Below are 25,655 nucleotides of genomic sequence, written 5' to 3' on the forward strand. Positions count from 1 at the left end.
ACTGTTAGCATGGGTCTTTGCTGAGACAGACTGGTCTACCTTATTGATGGACCTCCATCATCTACTATATGTTAAGTGTTCAACTACTATGAGCAAGGACTAAGTGAATAGATAAACATTTTCTTTTTAAACAACCCAATTATGGTTAAAATTAACTTTATAATTTTAATTTTCATATCATACATTTTAAGGTACATTTGATCTGCAATTTATAATGGCTCTATAGAATATATAAGAAATAATAATTTTCATAAAATTTTGAATGGTGAGGGTCATAAAATTTCAATGCTTCACCTGTGGCCATATGGCCCAGGAAATCAGAGTGGCTTAAGTAACTCAAATGCACTAAAAAGAATAGGTATTGCTCCCATATGACTCATGAGGATATGGATCCTTAGAGACATTGAATCTAGCAAGCAAAGTTGTAGAACCATCAGAAAGCTAAGTATGTATTTGAGAAGCACAGAAAAGCACTGGTCTCTAAGATCTAATCTTGTTTTTGTTCTAGTTCAACATACTTACTCTAGATGGAATAAATGCTGACTCTTACAAAGACAGGATTCCTATTGCTGCTATGAAGAAGCTTCCCAGGGAGAGAAGACCTTTTGGCTCTTATTTAAAGAGACAGAATTGTGTGGCCCAATAGCTGAGAAAGGCATACTGTAAAAAGTAGAAGGTAACTGCAGTGATGGCAGCACACCTGTGACATGGAAACAGCACCTCTGGACAGCTCCCTTCCTCTTCATACTTGACAATAATGTTCTCGAGAAACCATCCATTACCTGTACAAAAAGATAAAGAGTACTTTGATGCGTCAACAGCTAGTTTTGAGACTCTATTCCTGGAATTTGGGGATATTCTTTAGAAGGTATTCTTGTCAGGCAATTTGGGTACAATGGCTTGCATGTCTAAATTGTGCCACCCTAGAAGTCAAGGCATGAGGAACACAGGGTAGCAAAGGCAGAACAAGGCTGTCTATTAGGTACTTAAATTCTCTACAGAATTCTTACAAATTATGTAAATACATATACACAAAGAACAAAGGCAAAGACAAACTCAAAAGTGCACTTCAGCTACAAACACACACACACGTGTGTGTGTGTGTGTGTGTGTGTGTGTGTGTGTGTTTAAATAACAGGACCTCAGAATCTATTACCATTCTTAATATAAAATCTCCAAATGATCACTGATTATTCTTGACAGTGCAACAATGCAATATAAAGATGGGGGGGGGATGCAGCAGTGAAAGATGAAAGAAGAGAAGGAAGGAAAAAAAGAAAAAGATTAAAAAATGGTGAGATGGAAGACAGAAACAGATCACCCACTGCTCACAGGTGTAACTCACCAAACTGAAAACTCTAGGAGTTACAGACAGAGGTGAGATTAGAGAGATGAGAGACATAGCTTAATATGAAGAAAGAAAGAAAGAAAGAAAGAAAGAAAGAAAGAAAGAAAGAAAGAAAGAAAGAAAGAAGAAAACAAACCAAATCTAGAGCATTACCATTGGCCACAAAAGTATAGTTTAAAAAAATGATTCAATAAAAGTTACAAAGTCCAATTACTTTATAAATGAAAAGTCTAGAAGTGAATCTAAAATTAGATGGCATATAACTTACAAAGATACCATCTAAACTTAATGAACAATAGGAAAGAATGTGAGAAAGCTACTTCTCACTAGCTAGATAGTATAGATTTCTTATAAACTAATCTTAACTTTCAAGGTCATTATATAATCCATCATGATGTTTTCCTAGAAATCTGACAACCACATATCAGTGTTTACACAGATTAACAAATGCCCAAAGAACTCTCAGATCCTTTCTGAATTAGAGTAAGGTAAGATCCCACCCCACAGTTTACCACAATGAATTATGAATCCATACCAATGGAATCAATAAAGAACTAACAGTATGTATGAGCTGAAGTTGACCTACTTGTCTCTAGAAACTTGATGCAGGGTGTCTCTTCTCTGCACAGCTCTCTCCCACACAAAGACTTGTAGTGAGAACTGTCCAAAGCACTAGTCAGAAGCACTAAGGAAAGAACTACTGTTAGACCTTTCAACATTTTGGTCATCAAAAACCTCTCACTCTGAGATAAGTGTGGCCTCCCTTCCCCCCTGCCTGGAACCTGCCTGCTCAAGGGTGGAGCTACCAGCTCATTCGTCCTGCCACGCCCACTGCTGGAACCTGCCCTTGCTGCCTGGAGTCACACACGTGTTCGTCCTGCTACTGGACCCCGAGTTACATGGCGGGAAATTGGGTTCCCTCCCCCTTCCTTTATAAACTGGGTGTCTGGAAATATTAAATTGAGCCTCGATCAGAACTTGTTGTCCTGGCTTCATTCTTTTCTTCCGCCCCGTCTAGTTTCCTCTCTTTCAGCCTGAACTGCCATTTTCAGTTGAACCGTTCGTGTTGTGGACTGCGGGCAGGCCGCAACAGTTGGCGCCAGAACTGGGACCTGAAGAATGGCAGAGGGATGTTAAGAGAAACGACTGCTGTGTGGAGCTCCACAAAAAAGGAAAGAATCTTTGTATCGGAGGAGCATCGGAGCAACGGACAGGTACACATGCTAGCGCTAGCCTAAAAAATTTCAGTTTTGTAAAGTGTTGCTGAGGATGCGGTAGGATACGAATCAAGTTTGAACCAGTGCTGACCCAACACTGCTTCTGCTTGGAGTCAGCAGTTCGTTAATCGGAACTAGATACGGAGACAGGCAGTGTGCCGCAGTTTTTTAGAAAACTGCTTAGGTGGAAGAAAGAAGGGTTCAAAATCATGGATCAGGCGATTGTTTTTAGTTTTCAGGAGTTGCTTAAGGAAAAAGGAGTAAGGCTTGAAGTACAATTAGTAAGAAATTTTTTAGATAAGATAGATAGCTGTTGTCCATGGTTCAAAGAAGAAGAAACGATAGATTGTGGAACCTGGGAGAAAGTTGGTGAGGCCCTGAAGCGAGTTAGAATTTGAGATTAAGCTTCAGAGGCTGAGTCTCTTAAGATATTTCTAGTTTAGATAATGATTAATGTGGTTCCTATCCTAAATAGTAAAATTTAAGATAAGATATAAAACAATGCCTCTTTATTAAAGCGTTAAAGCTTGCTTTAATAGGTATTCATAGGTATTAATTGATATCCAAACTTCGTAATATGATAGTAATGCTTCTAATATTGATTTTAACAGTGATAAATTGTTTTAAACATAGGTTTTGCTTTCCCAAAGTTGTAGGTATTATCCTAACCTTGCACAAAAACTTAAAAATTATGGTTAAAACTGCCATTGTTCCATTGACTGCAGCTTGCAGTTTGATTGCAAATTTAAGATTAATGCTCAGATTAAAAAGTATTTTACCTTTGAGTCAATACAGGGCTCTGGGCAGTCCCAGAGCGGCTTGTGGCCTTTTCTTTTGTTTTGCAAACAATGCCTAAAAAAGTTTTTCCCTGTGTTCAAGAAAATTTCTTTTTAACAGTGTTACAGATCTATTCAAATGTTTAAAATAATGCTTAAATTCAAAGATTTTTGCTTCTAGTAAACTAGTAATCACTAGAAAATTTTGCCTCTACGTATGGCTAATATAGCTTTACATTATGTAAGAAAAATGTTTATTGTTTCTGCTTCTTTACAAGAAGCCAAAAGTTTTAATCTTTCAGTATATATTGTTTCCTAAGTGGAAAGTATTTTATTAACTAATGCTTCTCAAGGGAAGTTTACCTTAAATCTTTGCTCTCACCCAAAAGATTCAGAGACAGTATCCTTTTATTATTTAGTGTTTTAGTTTACTACAAAAAGTTTTACAAAAAATAAAGAAAGCTTTTATAATTGTTGTTAATTGGTAATTAAAAATTAGTTGTGCCAAAGACAATTCTTTGGCCAGAAAAAACATTATTGTAAAGTCATTTTTCTCATCCTCCCAGCCGATCGTTGGCCACGTGGGCCCAACTAGCTGCTGTGGAGCAGAGTCTTAAGACACACAGTTGCCCCTATTCCAGCACAAATAATCTGGTTGTGTGCTGTAGATGGTGTTTTAAAATGCTGAACAATCAAACCTTAATTTATATATTAATAGTCAATGCTATATCTCTGAGCTCATAATTACTTAAAATTGTTCGTCCCTCAGATACTATTAATTCTCAAATTTACAATTGCTTATACATATTTCTAGTTAATAAATAAATAAATTATGCACGTGTGACTCTTAATAACTTTTCAAGCTTTCTAGTTACAACCGTTCCTTAAGAAAAATAATTGAAAGTGCAATTAGTCACTGCCCCTTTACAGCCAAATATTTAAAATGTTTTGTCCAAAAAGTTATTAATTCAAAAGGTTAGATATTGTAAAATTTTAAACTTTAACCTCTTAAAAGACAAAAGAGAGAAATTGTATCCCCATATATACTATTTAGTGCATTTCCATGCACACTATTTAAAACATACCTTTATTTTCAAAATTTGAGATTAAAATGTCAAATTTAATAAATGCTTTTTAGTATCTTAAAAGGATCTACTTATTGGCTTATAGATTGATCCTAAAACAGCTACCTTATTAGGAAAGGAAAAAACAAGTTCTCTCCACAGAACTCTACAGAAGCATATTGGTAATTCGTGTGCTGAGCTGACAGGTAAGTTAACTCAGTGTCCTGATTAAAAGGACTAAAAGATTAAATTCATGTTTTAGATCCATCCTTGCTTGTCATTTTTCCAGTTTAGACTAGCTTCTAGCCTTTTAACTTTATGGCAATAGTACATCAGAGACTGTATATTCAGACTTAGTAAAATTAGTCATTTAATAGAGTCATAATGATTTTTCACTCTTCTTCAGTGTGACCAGCCATTCTAACTCAATCTTAGACTGGTCTCTAATATTCAGTTCAATTATTAGAGATTCCTATATTCTAAATTACCTAGCAAAGTTAATTCAAAGCGTTTCCCCCAAGGTCACCAAAGGCTCATCTTGCCTTTACCTTATTTATCCTAAACTTTTTGCAAACTGACATTAAAGGTCAGTCTGCAGCGGAACGCCACTGGCACCCAGTTACTTCTAATTCTTATGCATTGGTAAAATGGAAGGACGCCCTGACTAATAAATAAGAGTCCAGTTCCAGTTCTAATCTGGGGTAGAGGCTCGGTTTGTGTTTTTTCACGAGATGAAGATGAAGCACGGTGGCTACCAGAGAGATTAATTCGTCAGGTAAACACAGATTCTGTCTCTCCTCGTAAGTATCATTCTAAAGACTAAAATTCCTCTTGTGCTGGGAGTGGAAGCTCTCAGAGAAAACTGTTTTCCTCTGTTTCCCAATTCCCCTACAAGAGGCCGGAGATTAACTTTAGCTTTACAATTTGCATCTAAATAAAGTACCTTGACTTCTCCGAACAGAAAATTTACATTGCTACACTCTCATTGTTTAGAATTCTTCCTTCTCTCAAGCAGGTCAATCTACATTCTCCGGTTCTCCGCCCCTACGAGCAAACAGGTGGTATTGCTAATCTCCCTTCCAGGGACATCCCAGCATGTGGCTTTTCAGTCTAAGAGAAGATTTAGATTTAACAGGAGAGCTACAGAAGTAAAAATTTCATATATATTTACAAAGATTAGTTCTTATTTTGATAGATATAGGCTTAGTCCCTTAGCTGGCCTCTGGCTTTTCACCCTTGCTGTTACTGCATGGTGTCCTTAGTTCCTCAGGCTACTGGGAATAACAGAGATGAAGAGGAAAGACTTTCAGCTCCTATTTTAACCAAAATTAATGGTGTTAATACTGACATAATTCTTGTCTAGGCCTTGCTAAATCTGAGGTTGACAAGTCTCATATAGAGACCTCGCAATAACTCAGAATTGCGCTACTGATTCATAATCATATGAATACGGTATGGGTACCGCTTGGCGCAGGAGATTACTGCGGAGGGAAGGTCCAGTTTGACCGTTTCTGAGTTCCCTGTGCGACACACCTGATTTGAAAGAGGTTGGTATCTGACTCCAGCTAAAAACCAAAAATACTTAAGGCTCTGCCTCCCCTCCCCAAAAGATACCAAGAGCCACAGATGTGAGTCGTTACAATGCTCACGGGAGGAATCAGGCCAATGTCCACCCAAGTCAAGGTTAAAGGCCCACTCATCTACGGATGATAAAATCATTTGATCACCTCTGTTAAGCATTGCCTATTTAAACTTAATTAATAGGGGGGAGAGAGATTAGAGACCTTGCTGTCGTAAGGGCAAGCCCTTCACTGCCTCCCACCCAAAAAATAAAAAAGCCAATTGGCCTTGTACTAGGAGCCAGCCAGTCTTAACCCCTTCTCCCTGTCCCCCTGCCTTTCACCCAAAATTGTGGATAATTATCAGCTCAGTGTTATTCCAAAAATCGTTTAGTTAAACTCAGCTAGGGTTCCAACGCCCTACTCAATGCAAACAGGTAGCTACCTATTCAGCACTAATTAGCATTATAAAGTCAGAGCCTACAGCCCAGCGCTGCTATTCAGTCAGTGCCTTAAAGACAGTCTTAGCCAGATACAGTTTACCATTAGAAAAGTTAGGGAACCCCACGGAAACAAGTTTTTTCTTTAGCCCTAGGAACTCAGGCAGAACTATTGAACATAGATAATTTTTCTGCCACAGGCCACCCCCTTTTTTATTTTTGTTTTGTTATCTAATGGGGGGAAATGTGGCCTCCCTTCCCCCCAGCCTGGAACCTGCCTGCTCAAGGGTGGAGCTACCGGCTCATTCGTCCTGCCACACCCACTGCTGGAACCTGCCCTTGCTGCCTGGAGTCACACACGTGTTCGTCCTGCTACTGGACCCCGAGTTACATGGCGGGAAATTGGGTTCCCTCCCCCTTCCTTTATAAACTGGGTGTCTGGAAATATTAAATTGAACCTCGATCAGAACTTGTTGTCCTGGCTTCATTCTTTTCTTCCGCCCCGTCTAGTTTCCTCTCTTTCAGCCTGAACTGCCATTTTCAGTTGAACCGTTCGTGTTGTGGACCGCGGGCGGGCCACAACAATAAGGATATACAGGAAAATTAAATAGTCAAGATATTATTTAGTATATAATCATTTAAAATAGAAAATATTAAATATTAAAAGGATTTTTGTATATTAAAAAATCCTGAAGAGTAATTTGAGAAGTGTTTGCTATCTTTTCCTTGCTATATATTGCAGAGTAACCTTTTTTTGTGTCTTGCCAAATCTCCAAACTCCTGTCTGAGTTAGCAAAAAATTCTTATACCTCATCTTTGGTGTTTTCAACGTCGTAAAATTTACAAACATTATTTGGTGTCTTTATTATCACTTGTATCTTGTTGTCAAAACCACTTTCCTCCTTATGGCGTCCATCTCCTTTACTGGATTCTCCTGGCTGCCTTGTTGGCAATCTCAATGTTTCCAGGACCCATTTGAGTTACATTTGAACTTTACATCAGTATTATCACTACCCCCTTCTTTGAAGCATATTTATCTTCAAATCTGTAATGTTGCAAATGGCCCCAGTGGTTCATCACTGATGAACAAGGAATCAATCAAATTTGCTGTATCAGCCTGAACTTAAAAACAGATGCACACTGGCCATTTATTAGCAGAAAAGACTTCAAAAGAAGAGATGTGCTTGCTCACTGATCACAGTGTGCACCTGTCATTCAAATAATAGTTTGTGGACCTAGAAATTGGTTATTGAGCTTGTGCTTAATACACAATTAAATTCATAATTCCATTAGTGTATTTACAAGGAACAAAGTACACTAAAATTTGAACCACACAGTTGAGTGTCTAATCAGTTAAGTAAATCAACAAAAGTATATAACTATATAACTAAAGCCTATACATGCAGAAATCACAGAGAGCAAAGACTGTATGTTTGCAATAAAGGTGACTTTGAAGAGCCCTTAGGTAAGAATGTCATAGTTATAGTGGTAGTAGTATCATTTGTTAACCCTCATATAAAAAAAATAATAGTGGATTCTATTGTCATGTTCTACAGATAAGTCAACTGCAGAAGAAGCAATATGTACAAGTACATATAAGCACACAGACATGTGACTCTTCTCCCTTCCCCCTCCCTTTCCATCTTATTTTTTCTCTCTTCTTTCCCACTCACTCCTTCTCTGAATATGCCTCACCTATTCCACCTCTTTTCCCCATTTCTCTTTCTTTCTCTCCTACCTTCTCTTCTATAACTCCTTGCTATTCTATCTCTCTCTTGCCCTTTCCTTCTCTTCCTCTCTACTTCTCCATCTCCCTCCCTCTCACTCACCTCCAGTGCAATGCCCTAAAAGTACAGACAACTTTCTTAAATAAGGCAGAATGTATGCTATTCAGTTTTAAAATAGCATATTGTTAAATTCTACTCTATTAAAATATTAAAAGCAAGTATTTCCATCATGAAGATGACAGAACAGCTTTAAATGCCCATTAAGGTGAAAACTTCTGGTCAAGAGAATGAAATCTCTGACCTGAGTGGAGAGCTACCATTCAAGTTGAGCCACATTAACAGGCTGGTAGGGACTACTTATAGGAAAGTAGGTTCACCTTGACCCATGTCAAAGAGGTTCAGAGGAACCTCCAGTAACCCGCAGTAAAATGATGTTCTCCTCCTCTCTAGAATTGCTGCTTCCTGGGGCTACAAGCTTGCAGCTTTGTAAGTCTAATTTTTTGAATTATTCAGAAGATCATAACATTTCCTTTACTTCTTTCCTTCTCAGTTCCCAGAAAGTTTGCCCTAGCACTGTGGACTTCTCTGATGTCGCGTCCGCTCTCGACCAGCAAGAACAACACGAACACCAGTCCTTCTAACAGCAGTTTATTCAGTCCTGTTTCTTCTTGTTTATATATCCCCCGAGCCCTGGGCCTCTCACTCTTAAATACTCTCAGTTCTCATCCACCCACAGCAGGCCACGCCACCTCACCAGGCACACAGCTTCAGCCAATCAGGGCAGCAGGGGCATATCTCCATCAAAATGGATTTACCGGTATCTTGGTACACCTGCACAGCTCTCAAGATGTTTGTGGTTTATATGAGGAAGTCAGGTGCAAGTCATATGACTTAGCTGCAGTCCCTGGCGCCTTTGGGACTGCCGCCACACCCACTCCCCACACTCTGATACTTTGTGCTTTTTTTTCCCCTTTTTATCTTTTTTTTAATACTTTATTTAAAGCTCCTCTCCTTAATGTGTGTCTGCTTATTTCCATGTGTCTGATCCTCATGCCATCTTAACTCAAACAATACAGTTCTTTCCTTTTCTTCTTCTTTTCCCTCCTCTTTCAAGTCCCCAATACTTCCATCTTGAGTGTCATGGCATTTGTTTGTTGGTTGGTTGGTTTTTAAACTCTAACATAGTTGCTGAGCTGCATTTAAGTCCATTCTTAAATTCTTTCATCTATGAGACTATAAAAATCCAAAAGGAAACCCATATTTCTCAATTAATAACCAGTGATTCAGATAGAACCCCCAAATTTTCTGATAATAAAGAGTCTATGCTGAAAAGGTCATGTGAATTACTATACTGTTGAGTTCTCTATCCTCCTTAGTTTTTTTTTTTCCCTGAAGTTGTACATGAGCCACATAAGTAAATTCTCAGTAATCAACTGGGCCCAGAAGCTGTGTGTATACTACCCATCTCTTCTACTTAAGAGACACCATTTTTGCAAATTTCTCTTATTATATGAATTCTGTGACCATCTCTGACCACACATATAAATCTTTGATATTGGGACAACATGACGAAAAGCACCAAGCCCCTAGCTGCGATGGAATAGGCATAAAAATTTTATAATAAAGAATTACCACACACCAAATGTCACCACTGTTGATGATACTTGCTTTGGTGTAAAATAAAATTTTCCTGAGTTTCAGTTCATTAAATTCACCAGACAGAAAAGCTCAACAAAATTCTCAAGTATTCAGCCAAAGTCCAGCACTCACTCTGGCCTACCAAACACACATCATCCTTGCCTTTGGTGAGCTTTTTGTGTTCTCAGAGACTTCTAGTTACCAGGTAGCATGCTACCTGTCTACAGATTATATACAGAATATATATCCCATTTTAATGAACATATGTGTGTCTGTCTATCTGCTGTGACTAGATGCCCCTTCCCATGTCTGAGAATCAAGAATGCCTGTATCTTGCTCACCTTTGAAAGCCCAGCCTCTGCCAAAGCACTCAGTAAATAATTCTTATACTGTGAATCAGCTCATATACATCAGACTCTATGTGCTGCATTAAAGCCTGTGAGCAGAAGAACCCATCCATTCATGATCATTACATACTTGCTGGATTGGGATATCTGAGACTGGACTCAGGTGTTCATTTTATTCAGTGTTGCAACTCAAAAAACTTTTTGATATTCTGAAATTTTATAATTTTTTGAATTCAATGTTTCCTGTCATTCTTCTGAGGTTAGCTGCCCACAGACAAATTGTGTTCATGTCAGCACTGTTGGGCATCACTTCACTTTTTAACGTAAAAATAAATGCAAACATGATTGCACCTGCTTCTAATTCCAGCTACTCAAGAGGCTGAGACTTGAGCCGGGAGTGGTGGTGCACGCCTTTAATCCCAGCACTTGGGAGGCAGAGGCAGGTGGATTTCTGAGTTCGAGGCCAGCCTGGTCTACAAAGTGAGTTCCAGGACAGCCAGGGCTATACAGAGAAACCCTGTCTTGAAAAACCAAAAAAAAAAAAGAGGCTGAGGCTGAAGGATTGTAAATCAAAGCTACCCTGGGCTGCATAGAGAAATTCCATTTCAAATATAAATAAAAGGAAAGGAAAGAAAGAAAGAAAGCCTTGAGACAATTTCATTGTAACCTTCCTATTATCTGCAAGACATTTCTCTTACAAATCCTTCCTTGGAACACAATTATTTTTAACCTAGATAACTTTTTTCATAGACAACACTTCCTGTATGAGTAATTTAGTCTATCAAAAATTCAGATTTATAGTACTTCCTTCATTTTTCTTGCTGCCATTTATTTTATTTTGTAAGAGCAATAGTGGTTAGAACATGTTCCCATACAGACTTAAGACCACTGAACATCCAAGCTCTGTTCATTTCCCCATTGTGATTTCTGCCCAGATGCCCTTAGTGACTTTACTTCAGCATTGCAGGGGTTGCCTAGGCTTTCTTTATCATGTTCTTCCTTTTGTACTAAAGCAAAATCTGGGCTCATTTTTAAGCCCTTATACACCTTTCCATATTCAAGCAATTTGAGTTTGAGACTCAGCCCTGTGTGTCAAGTCACAGAATCATAAAAAAGGAGAGGAGTCAACTTGTTCTATATTTCAAGCTCTTGAACAATGTGGTGCTTGCCTGGAAATTTCTTGTGAGATATAGAAAAATGATAAAGATAGGACGTGACTGTCTTGTGCTTTAAAAGAGTGTGTCATCACACACAGGAATGAAGATAGCGTGGCAAGCAAGGAGTGTGATCTTTAAGACCGTACTGCTAAAGACACCACATACTTATTAAATATCAAACTGGCACTTACCTGGAAGCTTCATCTATACTAGTGGCTAGCTCTCATAGTGACAGATAGTTACCACAGGAGAAAAGTGATCATCGGTATTTTCCAACAATAACAAGTGTCCCGACAAGATATGCCTACAGCTACAATAGTTACATAATTGGTATTGGAGTAACCACTTTCTAATTGTATCTAAGACAAGCTCCATGAGATGAAACACACACCTGGCATTGTCAATAAAGCCAAGAATTTGTGGCTAGATACATCATAGGCACTAGAAGAGAACCTACTATTACTATTTTGCTAAGTGGACATAGTATTAACATGACTCCTAAAGACTTGTTTCAATACCTGTAGACCTCTGTGCTCTTACCTGAAAAGCTTCTTCTTGAAGTAGATGATAATTAACATAGATAACCTTGATGATCAACTTGCAGAGAATAAGGACTAAAGTGCTAAATGAGACGTATAATTCCACACCTTTCTCCATAAAACTAAGTTTTTTTTTTTTTTTTGGTGAAGAATGGTAAAAAGATTGTAAAAACCAGAGATTATTGGTGACATGAAGGTAACACTTTTTGCTGTAGACATAGTGTAGTTCACATATGAACTCAGTGATTGTGACAGCATTCTTCAGATCAGTATAAGCACAGCCAACACAAATTCCCTGTATGGAGTTTGGAAGGTGGGTTTGAAATCTAGCCCTAGCTGAGAAAGCATCACTATTTGCTAGCCACGGAGAGAAAGAGAGTTAATTTTCTTTAATGGTATGGCTTTTGGTAAGTTGATTACACTCTAGAGCTGGCTCCACAATGGAGAATAATTGAAAAATGCAGACTGCACTCATTTTTTTTTTTTTTGAAGAAGTGAATTCAAAGTTGGTTTGGTATGAAATGTCAGTCTATCTGGTAGGTGGTGGTGGAGGAGGGCAAACATGATCAAAATATATAACATTAAATTCTCAAAGTACTGAAGAGATGGCTCCATGGCTAAAAAAAACTTGTTGCTCTTGCAGAGGACTTAGGCTCAGTCCTCAGCACCCACGTAGTAATTCAGAACTATTTATTTTTACTCCAGTTTTAAAAGATCCCAGGCCCTCTTCTGCCTTGCATGACATCAGGCACACATGTTGATATACATACATACAAGTAAAATACTCATTCACATAAATTATTTTTAACTAAAGGCAAGAAATGCCTACAGTGCTGAAAAATCTGAGATTTCTATGACCTTCCCATGCTCAGCCTTCAGAAAATAGTAGAAGATACTGTGGGGCTCTGTTGTGATACAGTCTGCAAGTACACCACCCTACAGTGACATTATAAAGAATAAGACTGCAGCTGGGCGGTGGTGGTGCACACCTTTAATCCCAGCACTTGGGAGGCAGAGGAAGGTGGATTTCTGAGTTTGAGGCCAGCCTGGTCTACAAAGTGATTTCTAAGAGTGTCTGGGCTATACAGAGAAACCCTGTCTTGAAAACAAAACAAAAAAAAAAAACAAAAACAAAACAAAACAAAAAAAAGACTGCAATAAGACTCTGTAATGAGTTAATTTTATATCCAGCTACTTGATTGAAGCTGTTTATCAGGCTTAGGAGTTCTCTGGTGGAATTTTTAGGGTCACTTATATAAACTATCATATCATCTGCAAAAAGTGATATTTTGACTTCTTCCTTTCCAATTTGTATCTCCTTGATCTCCTTTTGTTGTCGAATTGCTCTGGCTAGGACTTCAAGTACAATGTTGAATAGGTAGGGAGAGAGTGGACAGCCTTGTCTAGTCCCTGATTTTAGTGGGATTGCTTCCAGCTTCTCACCATTTACTTTGATGTTGGCTACTGGTTTGCTGTAGATTGCTTTTATCATGTTTAGGTATGGGCCTTGAATTCCTGATCTTTCCAAGACTTTTATCATGAATGGGTGTTGGACTTTGTCAAATGCTTTTTCTGCATCTAACGAGATGATCATGTGGTTTTTGTCTTTGAGTTTGTTTATATACTTGATTACGTTGATGGATTTCCATATATTGAACCATCCCTGCATCCCTGGGTTGAAACCTACTTGGTCAGGGAATGCCAGGGCCAAAAAGGGGGAGTGGGTGGGTAGGGGATTGGGGGTGGGTGGGTATGGGGGACTTTTGGGATAGCATTGGAAATGTAAACTAGGAAAATAAAAAAAAAGAAAAAAAAGACTCTGTAATGAAATCATTCTACATTAGTATCTTTGTACTGAAATGACTCTATAGTGATATTCTTTCATATGGACCATCTAAAATGACACTCTCCTATTGTGACACCTTCTATGATGTCAAGACTTTATACTGGTATTCTTCTATAATTATGTGTCTTTTTGGAACAATCCTTATAGAAAAATGACTCTTTAGCAATATCCTTCTATAGCAATGTGACTTGTAGTAATATGTGACATACCCAGCCTTGACAGCTGATTATAGTAGGATCTCCTATGGTGTCACTTCTTGTAAAATGGCATTCCTCAACTGAGACACCATTTTATAGTTAAATCCCTTTACGGTGTTATTCACTTAATATGGTACCCCTTCCTAGTGATATCCATTATCGTTACACTCCCGTCAAGTGACATTCCTCGTCTACATCATCCTCTAAAGTTACACCTTTCCTCAGTGATACCCCACTATAAATAATATCCCTCTACAGTGACATATTCTATAGCAAAATACCTCCTCAGTGATATCCATATATACTGCCATACCTCTACTGTGATGCTTATCTGTAGTGACAGCACTCTACAGTGACATTCCATTACAGTGATAGCCACCTTCAGTTAACTCCTATCTAAAATGATAACACTGTAATGAAATCCATTCATAGTGATAGCCATCTACATCGACACCCCTCTATAGAAACGCCCCTCTCTAGTGATATCCCTCTACAGGACACCCCTCTATGAGACACTTCAACAGTGTCAGTTCTTTGCAATAACATTCATTTGTAGTGGCACTACTCCATAGTACACTTCTCAACACTGATGATGCTCTTCTGCAGTGACATCCATCCAAAATAACAGCTCTCTATAATGTTACCAATCCTCAATGACTCCTATCTATATTGACGCCCTCTGTAGTGATGTGTAGCTACAGGAAAACTCAATAGTCAAAACTACTTTAGTGATGCCTCTCCTTAGTAACACACCACCAGCATCATCACTCTACAGTGCAAATCTCTCTATAGCTACAAATCTGTTATTACACCCTTTCTAGGCACATACAGAGAAAGCTATGGTGACATTCCTCCATGGTGACACTAAGTGGTGTTCCTTTACAGTGACATCCCTCTGTGCTGATACATCTTTGCTGTCACATTCTTTGCAGTGTCCTGTTCTAAAGTGACATTTCTTTACAGTGACACTAATTTATAGTGACTTTGCTCTATAATAATATTCCTCTACATTGACACCCCGCTATATTGTCACTTTCTACAGTGACATACCAACATATTGATCGTTCTGTAGTGACACTTTTCTATAAGAAAATCCCTGTACATTGACAACCCTCTATACTGGCATCTCTTTATAGAGACATCTCTGCACATTGACATTCTTCAAAAGTGATATCTCTCTATAGTGAAATCCTCTATAGTGATACCCACCTATAGTAACATCTTACGTAGTGACACCCATCTTTAGTAGTACAACAGGATAGTAACATCTCTGTTTATTTGCATCTCTTTTTAATGCCATTTGCTATTGTGAAACTCTGCAAAAGTTATACTTCTCAACAATGAACATTCTTTATTTACAAATGCTTCTAGAGTAACAACCTTGTAGAGGGCTATCCATCTGTAGGACACCTCTCTCTATTGTCATTCTACTTAGTGAGTTCCCCTGTAGTGACACCATTCTCTAGTTACATTTTCTGCAAAGATATCTCTATGCAGTGATACCAGTATATAAGATATACCCCTACAATGACATCCCCCATCACTGATATCTTACTATATTGACAGTCTCTAAAGGTACACCCTCTACAGTGCTACTCTTCTATAGTGACTCCTTTCTATGGTAATATCACTCCCAGATGATATTCACTCATAATGACATTTCTGTATATTTGGTATCTTCAGTGACATCCACTAGAGTGACACTCTTCTACAGGTAAATCCTTCTATAGTGACATCCCTCCACAGATACATCCTTCAATAGTGATGCATTTCTCTAGTGACATGATTTCATAGTGATGTTCATCTTTAGTAACATTTGTCTATAGTTACACACTCTACAGTAACATCCTTCTATAGTAGTACTCCCCTACAGGCAAAACTTTCTGTGGTGACACTTCTCTTTAGTGATATAATTCTATATTGACATCCCTTTTCAGCGGCATATCTGTGCAGCAAATCCCTTTACAGTGATATTTTTCGACCTATGCCGATGTTATTCAGTGGTGGCATCACTCCATACAGACATCCATGTCTACTTAGATCCCTATTGAATCTGCAGTGACATGCTCATTAGTGACAGCACTCTCCATAATAACCTTGTACAATGGAACCATGAGTAAAATATGCCATATTGCCACATCCTTCCTCAATGACATTTCTCACTTCTACTTTGCTCTGATAATTTTCCCTACATGAGCCTGAACTTGTGTGTCAGTTTGTTTTTGCCACTGTCTTCTATCTGTTCTCCTTTGTATTTGACAAAACATATATGTGTCTTTCTTGAAATAATATTTTTAACATTTTCTAATTCCTTTAGACATCATTATCAAATTTATTTTGTTTAAATCTGTTCCTTCAATAAATGGTCATTAAATTATTGATATTGCCAAGCTACATAGAAGACTAGGAAGATAAAGATAAATAATTTCTATTCCAAATTTTGAAAATAAAACCTAGCCTAAGGAGAGAGAAGAAAGCAATCACAAGTGGGGAGGGAGGAATGGACATGGAAGGGAAAGTGGACAGGGTGCGGGTGGGGAGAGTGTGGGGGAAAGGGGAACCTGATCTGGTATTGGGTGAGGGAAAAGGACTGAAGCCCTTAGGGCCAGTAGAAAGAATGTAAACAGGCAACCTCAGGAAATAGGAGGTTGGGGGAAACCCCAAGAATGGACTAGAGACCTGGGAGGTAAGAGACTCTCAGGATTCAAAGGAAGGGGCATTAGATGAAATGTCCAACAGTAGGGAGAGGGAACTTATAAAGCCCACTTCTGACAGGAAGACAGGACATCAAATGAGGGATGGGGTTGCCATTACACAGTCACATCTCTGACCCATTATTGTTCCTGTCTGAAAGAATTACAGGGATGGAAATGGAGAGAAGCCTGAGGAAAAGAAGGTCCAGAGACAGGCCCAAAGTGGGATCCAGCTCAAGGGGACATCCCAAGGCCTGACACTATTACTGAGGCTATGAGGCACTCACAAAAAATGGATCTGTCATGACTGCCCTCCAAAAGACCCAACAAGCAGCTGAAAGAATCAGATGCAGATATTTGCACCCAACCAATGGAAAGAAGCAGCTGACCCCTTTTGTTGTATTAGGGAAGGCTGAAAGAAGCTGAGGAGAACGGCAATCCTATAGGAGGACCAGCAGTCTCAATTAATCTGGACAGCCGAGATCTCTCAAACACTGGACCACCAAACAGACAGCATATATCAGCTGATATGAGGCCCACAACAAACATACAGTAGAGGACTTCCGGGTCTGTGTTCATTCAGAGATGATGCATCTAACTCTCAAGAGACTGGAGGCCCCAGGGAGTTTAGAGGTCAGGTGGGGTGGGAGGCAGGGACATCCATGTGGAGACAGGGTGGAGAGGATGTGTGGGATGTGGAACAATCAGAAGTTAGATGAGGGTGCAGGGAATGGAATATAGAGTGTAAAAATAAACCAAAAATAAAATAAAATTTTGAAAAAAGGAAATAAATATGGGCATGATAAATGTTTTCTCCTGTGATATGTGTTAAAATATGTAATTTCATTATAGCTATAAAGAGTACAGTTTTGGATTAGAATTGAATAGCTTGAGTTTCATAACTATAAGGAGATGGTATATAATTATTAATGATCTACACTGAAAAGACTTACAACAATTCAAAGACAAGGGAGGCAGGACGATAAAGAGGATAAATGAATCTCCTCAGCCACTGCATTTGGGATCAAGTGGAGTGAGACACACAAGAGAGAGGTGATGGTGAATAACACTGTGAGTCACAAGAAAAACACATGAGCACATATACATGTACATGTTAACATTTCTGAAATATAGCCGTCTTCATGACACGTGATCTAGGTTTGTTAGTTATATGATAACCTAATATTACAAGGCTTCACCTAGAAAAGCTAATAAAGAGTACATTGAGTGGTAAGTTTTGATGACAATTATGCAGCAGCATTAGTTCATTAGCTGTGATAAATCTTGTCAGGTGGTGTGTAGGGAAAAACTACCTGCATGGCAAGCTGAGAAATATAAAACTGAAAGCTTATTTGGAGAAAGACATTCACTTAGATATGCTATCTCAGCTTCTCTGTGATTTATGCATACAGCTTATCTTCCACCTGCCTTCTATAGTACCTTTTAAAACAAATATGGGAGTCAAACTTTTAACCAAAAATCTAAATCTTACCTGGACCTGTCCCATCATGACTAATCAGAACTTTCTTCAGTTTTCCAAGAGACACAGCCTTAATGGAAAAAATGTCCACCTGTAAGAGAAATACACTCAGGGACATTTAAGACAGTTCCAATCTCAAGGAAAAGGGAAAACAAAAAAAGACAGTATTTTTACCAATGTGTCTACTCCATTACTACTACATGGATGCATAGTAATTATCAATATATTATGAGTATATCCTAATAACATTGTATGCTTAAAATTCTACCCTATGTTGGGAAAGAGACAAACAAACATAAAGAATATACTTCTAGCTTGATCATAGAATCTATAAAAGGATTTTAGGTATTTAAATCAGGATATTTATTTATTATCTGTGAGTAGAGTTAATGACGATCTTAAGTGTGTGTCTGACTCCACCATTTTTCTATATTAACTATGTACTACTGAGCACCACCCATGGGGGAGTAGGGATCACCTCCTCCTTTCCCAGCAAGTGAAATAGAAGTACCCAGCTATGTACTTGTCTCACATAGATATCTGGTGAGAACAGAGCCAGCACTGCAGGAGTTGGCCTCTGGCTTGCGCTTTTTAATCATACTCTCACCTCTCTTGTTGTTGTTGTTATGATGGTAGTTGTGGTGATTTTGGTTGTGGTTGTTGAATAACTGTGCATTGAGAACTGCACATATACAAGCATGAAGTCCTGAACTATGAAGTAGATATGATTGATATGCAGTGTACACTCAACAGACATATCCCACTTATATACTTGTGACTCAGAATGCAGCACCAAAAGTTTGGCATGTCAGCATGCTAAATACTGACCTAAGGAATATTGGTGGTTCCAGAAACATCAGAGTTCTCTACAGCCTCTTACCATGCTGGCTTTTACTGTCCATCCTTCTCCCTCAAAGGAGTTGGAGACCAGCATTAATTTCCAATAAGATAAGCCACAAAACTTGGTCCCCTCTCCACACAAAACAAACTAGAAAACATAAAAAGATTGTACACTCCATTCCTACCTCTGGCTTTGTGTATAACAGTTGGCCATAGGACTTTCTGTGTCCTGACTTGATAAGACATGGTCAAGACTCTTACTCTAGAAGAGTCCTGTCCCAGAGATACAAAGGCTGAGGAGAATCCAAGCAGGCACTACTGTGTTTCCCCTTCATCTCTCATTCTTAGATCACAACTTTTTACTCAGTTGTATTTAGCCATTGTGTTTATTCTTAACTGAATCTAAGAATATAGATAGTTTCCCTCAGGTCTTTAGGTCCTCCTTTCGAAAGATTCCCATTTCATATAAAAGGATTGAACAAGTGTACTGTTGCCCATTGTGACCTATATTTCCTTTGTAACTCCTATGGCAGTGTCAACATTGACCTTATGATGTGTGAGTGAAAGGAATACATCTCCTACCACCATAACCCTCCCCATAGCTTTTACACTTGGTCTTCCCAAATGGAGTCTCTATTCAATCTTCTATACTTTTTGTTCATTTCTTCTGGCCTTGAATCCCTTGTAAACAGGGTGATAAAGTGAATTCTCTTGCTACCTATTTGTTTTCCTCAGAGTATGTGAAGTTTATCCATGTTGTCTTATTTATTATCATTCTATACACTTTCAGATTTTATATTAAACATCTTAAATTATTTATGCATCTTAGTATCTTCAAGTACTACTGTCCCTCTCAGACGGTTTTTGAATGCCTTTGCATAAAAATTGCACTCATTTTTGTTGGGGAATAACTAGGTTGCCTGGCAATTACATACTCTGCTGTCATAGATCATCTGTTCTGGAAATAATAATACCAATGCAGATTCTGTATGTACCACATGTGAGAGGTTAAAGTACTACACCAGATAACCAATACCTTGTATTGTTTTCATTTTAGGCTTAGATGTCTGTAAAAAGACATCATGATGGGCATATTCTTTTCTGATTAGTTGGTGTATGTGTTGGTGGGTATCCTCTTTTGTAAAGTTCATAGTCAGTTGTCATGGCTAAGTTTTAATTCAGGTTACCTGTCTTTTTCTTTTTGATTTCTGGGTGCTCTGCATACATATATCTTATAGAGAAGTCCTTTGTTCATGCATGCTATATCTCCATACAGTGTGGATATTCTGTTTATACTCTTAACTGTGTCTTGAAAAATCAATTTCTGTAACATCAAAATTGGGTGATCTTATCTTCATTTCCCTTCTTATGTAGTACTTTCTTTCCTTTGGGTTGTTATGAGGTTTTTAAAATCTTAGTAAAAGTTCACCTACCCATATAGCATCAACAACAATGTCAAGTCAAAAAAGGAAAGAAACTTTAGGACATGCTTGTGAACAAATGAATAAAAATAATAGGCTCATAAAACAGAGTACTAAAATCCTTCCCCATGCTACATCTGCACAGAATCTTCAGGGAAAAATCACTAAGTACCCTCATAGTTTGGAGCAGGTATCAAATGCATCTCTCAGGCATTGCCTGTTTGTATGTTTTCTGTCATACATTCTGAAGGAATGATGGCAGGTGTGAATCGGTGAGCTCTTTCTTTACCTGTCCACGCTGAAACATAGCTTTCCTGCTCCCTGATTGATGAAGTCTTCGTTTTCCAGAATCGCCACTGGTGCCAATGAGGTTGATGAATACATTAGATTCTGTTTCTGCTCCTGGCTTTGTGCCAGTGTGTATGTGAATTTTGTAAGTTACCACTGAAATGTCAGAAATCAGATATCAGCGTTCTTATTTGTATTTATAGAGTTACTTACACTTTAAAGCAACAAAAGGTTCTTTAATATAGTTAAGTAAGTTACTACTTGGCTTGGCCCTAGCTCTTAAGTATTACACTTTAAACATGCTCCTAGTTACACTTGTTTATGTCATTCATATAAAAAGGATATTCCCCAAACTATTGTTTCAAAAATACTATTTACTAGCAGTTATACACTTCCATTAACCATTACTCTTTCTATAGGTATTATGAAAAGCTGAAATAAAAATATATCAGTCCCCAATTTTAATTAAATGAAATTCACAGGTTCTTTTTTTCCCCTGAAGTATGACTGGCCACCTCTGCAACTCCATAGAGATGACTATTCCAATAATAGATATGTTAAATTTCCTCTGAAAAAGAAAAGAATTCAAAGATCTGAGAGGTAGAGATGGAGAAAGAGACAGAGAGTAAGTCAGGTGCAAGTGAAGTTCTGGTCAATTAGACCACTGAACTTGACCTTAGAGTTAAGGTTATTCTGAGACACTGGTAGAAGTTACTCATTAGAAAAGAAAATATTTGTTGACAATGGTGATATAAGCCATATCCTGGATACAATGAGAACTTTGTACTAGTCCAAGACCCTAGAACTCCTTATAAATCACACCCTGCAGTTGAGCATCTACATTTATATAAGCGAACATCAACATTTTCCAAGGAACTCAGACATAGAAACCCAACAAATAAGAAAAGCAGGTAGATGAAGACCTTTGTCTGTGTCTCTCATGCCTGACCTTTAGAAAGACAAAGGCAGTATATTGAGAAATAGTATGAGCAGAGAAGATAAATCTGTGTCTTTGTGCAGTCTGATGTATTCTAAATGTATTCTAAAATACCCCAGAGTGAAAGCCTGTAGAGTTAAAGAGAAAATTAGAACATTCTCATGAATTCTGAACAACCAGAGGCATCTTTCAGTGTGCACAGAGCAGAGCTGGTCTGATGAGCTGCCCAAGCAGAAGTCCAAACTGCTGCTTGATTCTGCAGAGAAAATCCAAAGACAAGCATGCCATGAGACCTTTGGAGAAAAAGCTGGCTTCTATCTTCAGAGAATTTTTTTCATTTTTGGTAAAGAATGAACTTTTTTATGCTCTTAATGGGGGATATTAAAACACAACAATAATTATGTGAAATTTTACAGGTTTAAGAAGCACATTTCAAAAATCATTGAGGACATAATCACACATATACAGTATAGACAGTGTTTAAATTTTCCCCAGGCATTGCATGAAAACGCTAATAAAATTCTGCCACAGCTAATCTGCACATGGCTTCAGGTACATCTTACCAGAGGGACATTGATTAGTCTGAATATATGTGTACCAACAATAGAAAGAAGCTACACCAAACTTACTTGCTATTGAAAACTCAAAGGAGAAACAAATACACCCAAACTCTGAAAAAAAGTTGGAAGTTGAAACTAAAGATTGAATTCATAATAAACTACATTAACAGCAACTACATAATTTAAATTAAAAGCTAAAAGAAAACACTAGCCCACCCAGAGAAATAGACATTTTACTACAGTCTGTACACTGACTCTATCTTACTTAGACTCGATAACTAATTCACGAAACATATCTTACACATCAAAACAAACAAAAATACCTTTATTGATAAATTTATAACAATAAATTCTGGTCAGACTTTGGATGATTTTAATTCCTCATCTCACTTATCCAAAATGGAGAATGTAAAGAATGTTTAGCATCCCACCTCAACATACCCTGAAATCATATATATTTGAAATGTGAACTACCTAGAAAAGGAACCTAACAGCAAAGCCTTTCTTTAGACCTAATATTTAAGAAACATTAGGGGTTGGATGGTTGATTTAAGGTAGAGCCACATGTCCTAACTAACACTCAGTCTGTCACAAGAATGGATTAGTCTAACAAATTGCCTTAGCCCAAAAGAGAACCAGCTTCCATAAGCATAGATTAGCTCAATGCTAAGTCCAATGCAAGAAGAGAACTTTGAGTATGCTACATTAAAAATACAGGGATGGGGTTTGAGATGGAGATATCTGTCATAAGAAAAAGAGGGTTTTACCTTGCTGCTCATTCATACTGAGACAAATGATTATAGTTAAAGAACCTGTTTTAAGAAGTACCTCTTAATGTAAATATGAGCATCATTAACTTAATGTAGTTATCGGCATCATTAACTTAGTGTAAATACTTTACAAGTATCTTCAATTAAAAGTAGCATCAAAAGGTGTGTGTGGTTTACCTACATATGTTAGATATTTATACCAAAATTTCACAATGCTCTGTTTTCTTTGTGGCAATATTTCCAGCTACTTATGAATACCCCCTTCACTTTGACCCTCTACAGAAACAAAACATCACCTGCCTTCCTAACTGTCACACTGTCAGACAACTTCACTGGTGGCTGCACTAAATCTAACCATTGAAACTTTTTTATGCCAACATATTCAACACTATCATCCTTACATTTACTGTGGTTGCTATCATTTTTGTAGCTTCCTCACCTCTCAGGTAAGGCCACCATGTCAACGTTTAGCAGCTTTCTCGTGTCCACATTCTTTAACTTATTATTTGGGTGACGAGTGTGAGGCTGGGGTAATGAGATTTAATAGCATCTCATTAGAGACCTGAAACTCTTCCAAGGCCTTTACTTGCAGGTTTACTTTCAAACAGCAACACCACTCTAGGCTAAAACCTTTGTCAAGTGTCTGTTAACGATGATGATTTATCAGCATCAACTGGAATCATTACCATCACCTAAAAATAGTACCCTTCATTCTTGAATTTTTCAATCATTGAATTGCAAATGCAGAGTGAGAAAATATTGTAAACTTATACTTTACTGAGACATATAATAAATATGCCACATGGACATCAGCAAATAGGCTGAAATTACTTTGCCTGATGTGAAATTTCTAGTTCTCTAGAATGAGCCTTGGTGGAATCCTTGGAAACTTAGGAAAAGGATCAGACATTCCTTATTCAGGAGAAATTTTAGCAATAGTGACAATTGTCTTTTTTTTTTTTGAAATATATCTATGATAAATCTTTAAATTTTCAGGGGGTTGCTAGTGTCACTATAAGGATGGTGTAATTTCCTGGAAAGAAAATCTAGGGGGTCAGGGGTAGAGATCAACTGTGTTACAGAGGTTACATGTTTTCAGGTTGGCTTCCTTATAGTAATAGTAATATGCCATGTGGTGTAGCATTCTCTCTCCAGTGCTCTGAACAAGGGAGGAGTTCTTCACCTGATACCATTGTGTATCTTCTGCATGTGTGTTCTTGAATCATTCTGTGCTGGTTAGTTTTTATCGAACTGATATAAACTAGACTAACCATAGAAGGGGGAGGAGGAGGAGGAGGAGGAGGAAGAGAGGAAGAAGAGGAAGAATAAGAAGAAAATACTCATATGAGTTATCAGCTCTGTGGCATTTCTGTGAGACATTATCTTGATTGCTAACTTAAGGTAGAGGGCCCAGCCCCACTGTGCTTTGTGCCACTCCTAGGCAGGTGAGTCTAGATTGACTAAGAAATGATAGCTGAATGGGAGGCTGTGATTAAACCAGTAAGTGGCATTGCTCTATAGTCTTTGTTGCAGTTCCTGCTTTCAGATCACTGCCTTGGCTTTCCTAGATAATGGACTATAAAACAAATGAATGCTTAACTTCTCTGTCTTGGTTTCCATCAGCGTTTTATTACAGCAACAAAAATGAAACTAGCACAGGCCCTAATGATGTCAGATAAGAGCAGAGAAAGGACTTAGGCATGACATTCCACAAACCAGAAAACCATAACTTATTCCTTACCCTGCAAACATGCGATGAGTACTTTCTTAGGCTAGGAAGAGAGAAATTAGGTTGAAAATCCAAGAAGTCGACTAGTGTCAAGGACTCAGAGGAGAAAAACAAAAACCAGATGGAATCCACCAGAGACTCAGCTCTACCTAGCTTCCTAGCTGCCCACACAGGAAAGTGTCTGTACTGCCTGGACTTCACTACTAATGAAGCCCATCACATTACTTGATTGAGCCTTTGCCTGTGTAGGTTAGTAGAAAATACAGGAGAAACTAAAATAGAAGTCTGTAGGGAAGGAGGCATTAGGAAGAACAATCACTGGTACCTTCAAGTTGTGGAAATTTCTTAAAATCAAGAGCAATGCAAACAAAAAGAAAGATGTGTATAGTCATTACTGACATCTAAGAACTAGAAGCAAAAGTAGATGATCAGGTAAGAAGAACATCCTGGCTGAGTCTGATCACCAAGAGCTAAGCACAATACCAAGGCTCTCTTCATGCCAGAGAAGTCACTGATATGGGTACCTGTGATACCCGCCCACCTAAGGTCAGATCACTGGGAAACACAAGCTGTTGTGGCTGGAAATATATGGGAGCCATGAGAAGTTATCCAGGAGACGAGAGGGTTTCGGAGAGCCTGGAAGTAGCCATACTCATGAAACAGATACCATTGTGCCTGTTATATAAGGGCCACGACAGTCTCCAACACAGTGAAAGAAGGCAGATAGAGAAAAGTCTTCTTTTCTATGTACTCAGAAACAGGATGATTGAGTTTGTTAGGTCATTATCCATCATCATTTAAAAAGCAAATCAATATGCTAGCTACAGTGCAAGTAATACTTCTTTACATTTGTGTTTATTTGTTTGTTTGTTTGTTTGTTTGTTTACACCAAGAGAATTGGGGACTTCACTGAGTGACAGTGACTTTTCTTCCTTGAAGGAAGGCTGTTATGAATAAAGTAAACTGATTTATGAAACACATTGAATAATTTGAGGGCAGACATCTTGTGGAAAATAAGATTTTCAATATAAAAAACCTTCCATTTTCTTTAATTTTTCCTCTCTCTTTCAGTTTCTTCTCTA

The 25,655-nt window shown here is 38.1% G+C and overlaps 1 protein-coding gene across 1 annotated transcript in view; it reads right to left on the reverse strand.

The window, feature by feature from the left end:
* Nucleotides 1-25,655, reverse strand: part of Rp1 (RP1 axonemal microtubule associated) — a 408,574-nt gene that overhangs the window by 8,391 nt on the left and 374,528 nt on the right. The window contains exons 27-29 of the mRNA XM_085835373.1: nucleotides 20,579-20,733; nucleotides 18,041-18,119; nucleotides 701-782 (exon numbers count right to left, since the gene is read on the reverse strand). Of these exons, the coding sequence (XP_085691499.1) occupies nucleotides 701-782; nucleotides 18,041-18,119; nucleotides 20,579-20,733 (316 nt within the window). The remainder of the gene's footprint in view (nucleotides 1-700; nucleotides 783-18,040; nucleotides 18,120-20,578; nucleotides 20,734-25,655) is intronic.

Source organism: Mus caroli, unplaced genomic scaffold, assembly GCF_978045245.1.
Source record: "Mus caroli unplaced genomic scaffold, Mus_caroli_1 scaffold_1, whole genome shotgun sequence".
NCBI lineage: Eukaryota > Metazoa > Chordata > Mammalia > Rodentia > Muridae > Mus > Mus caroli.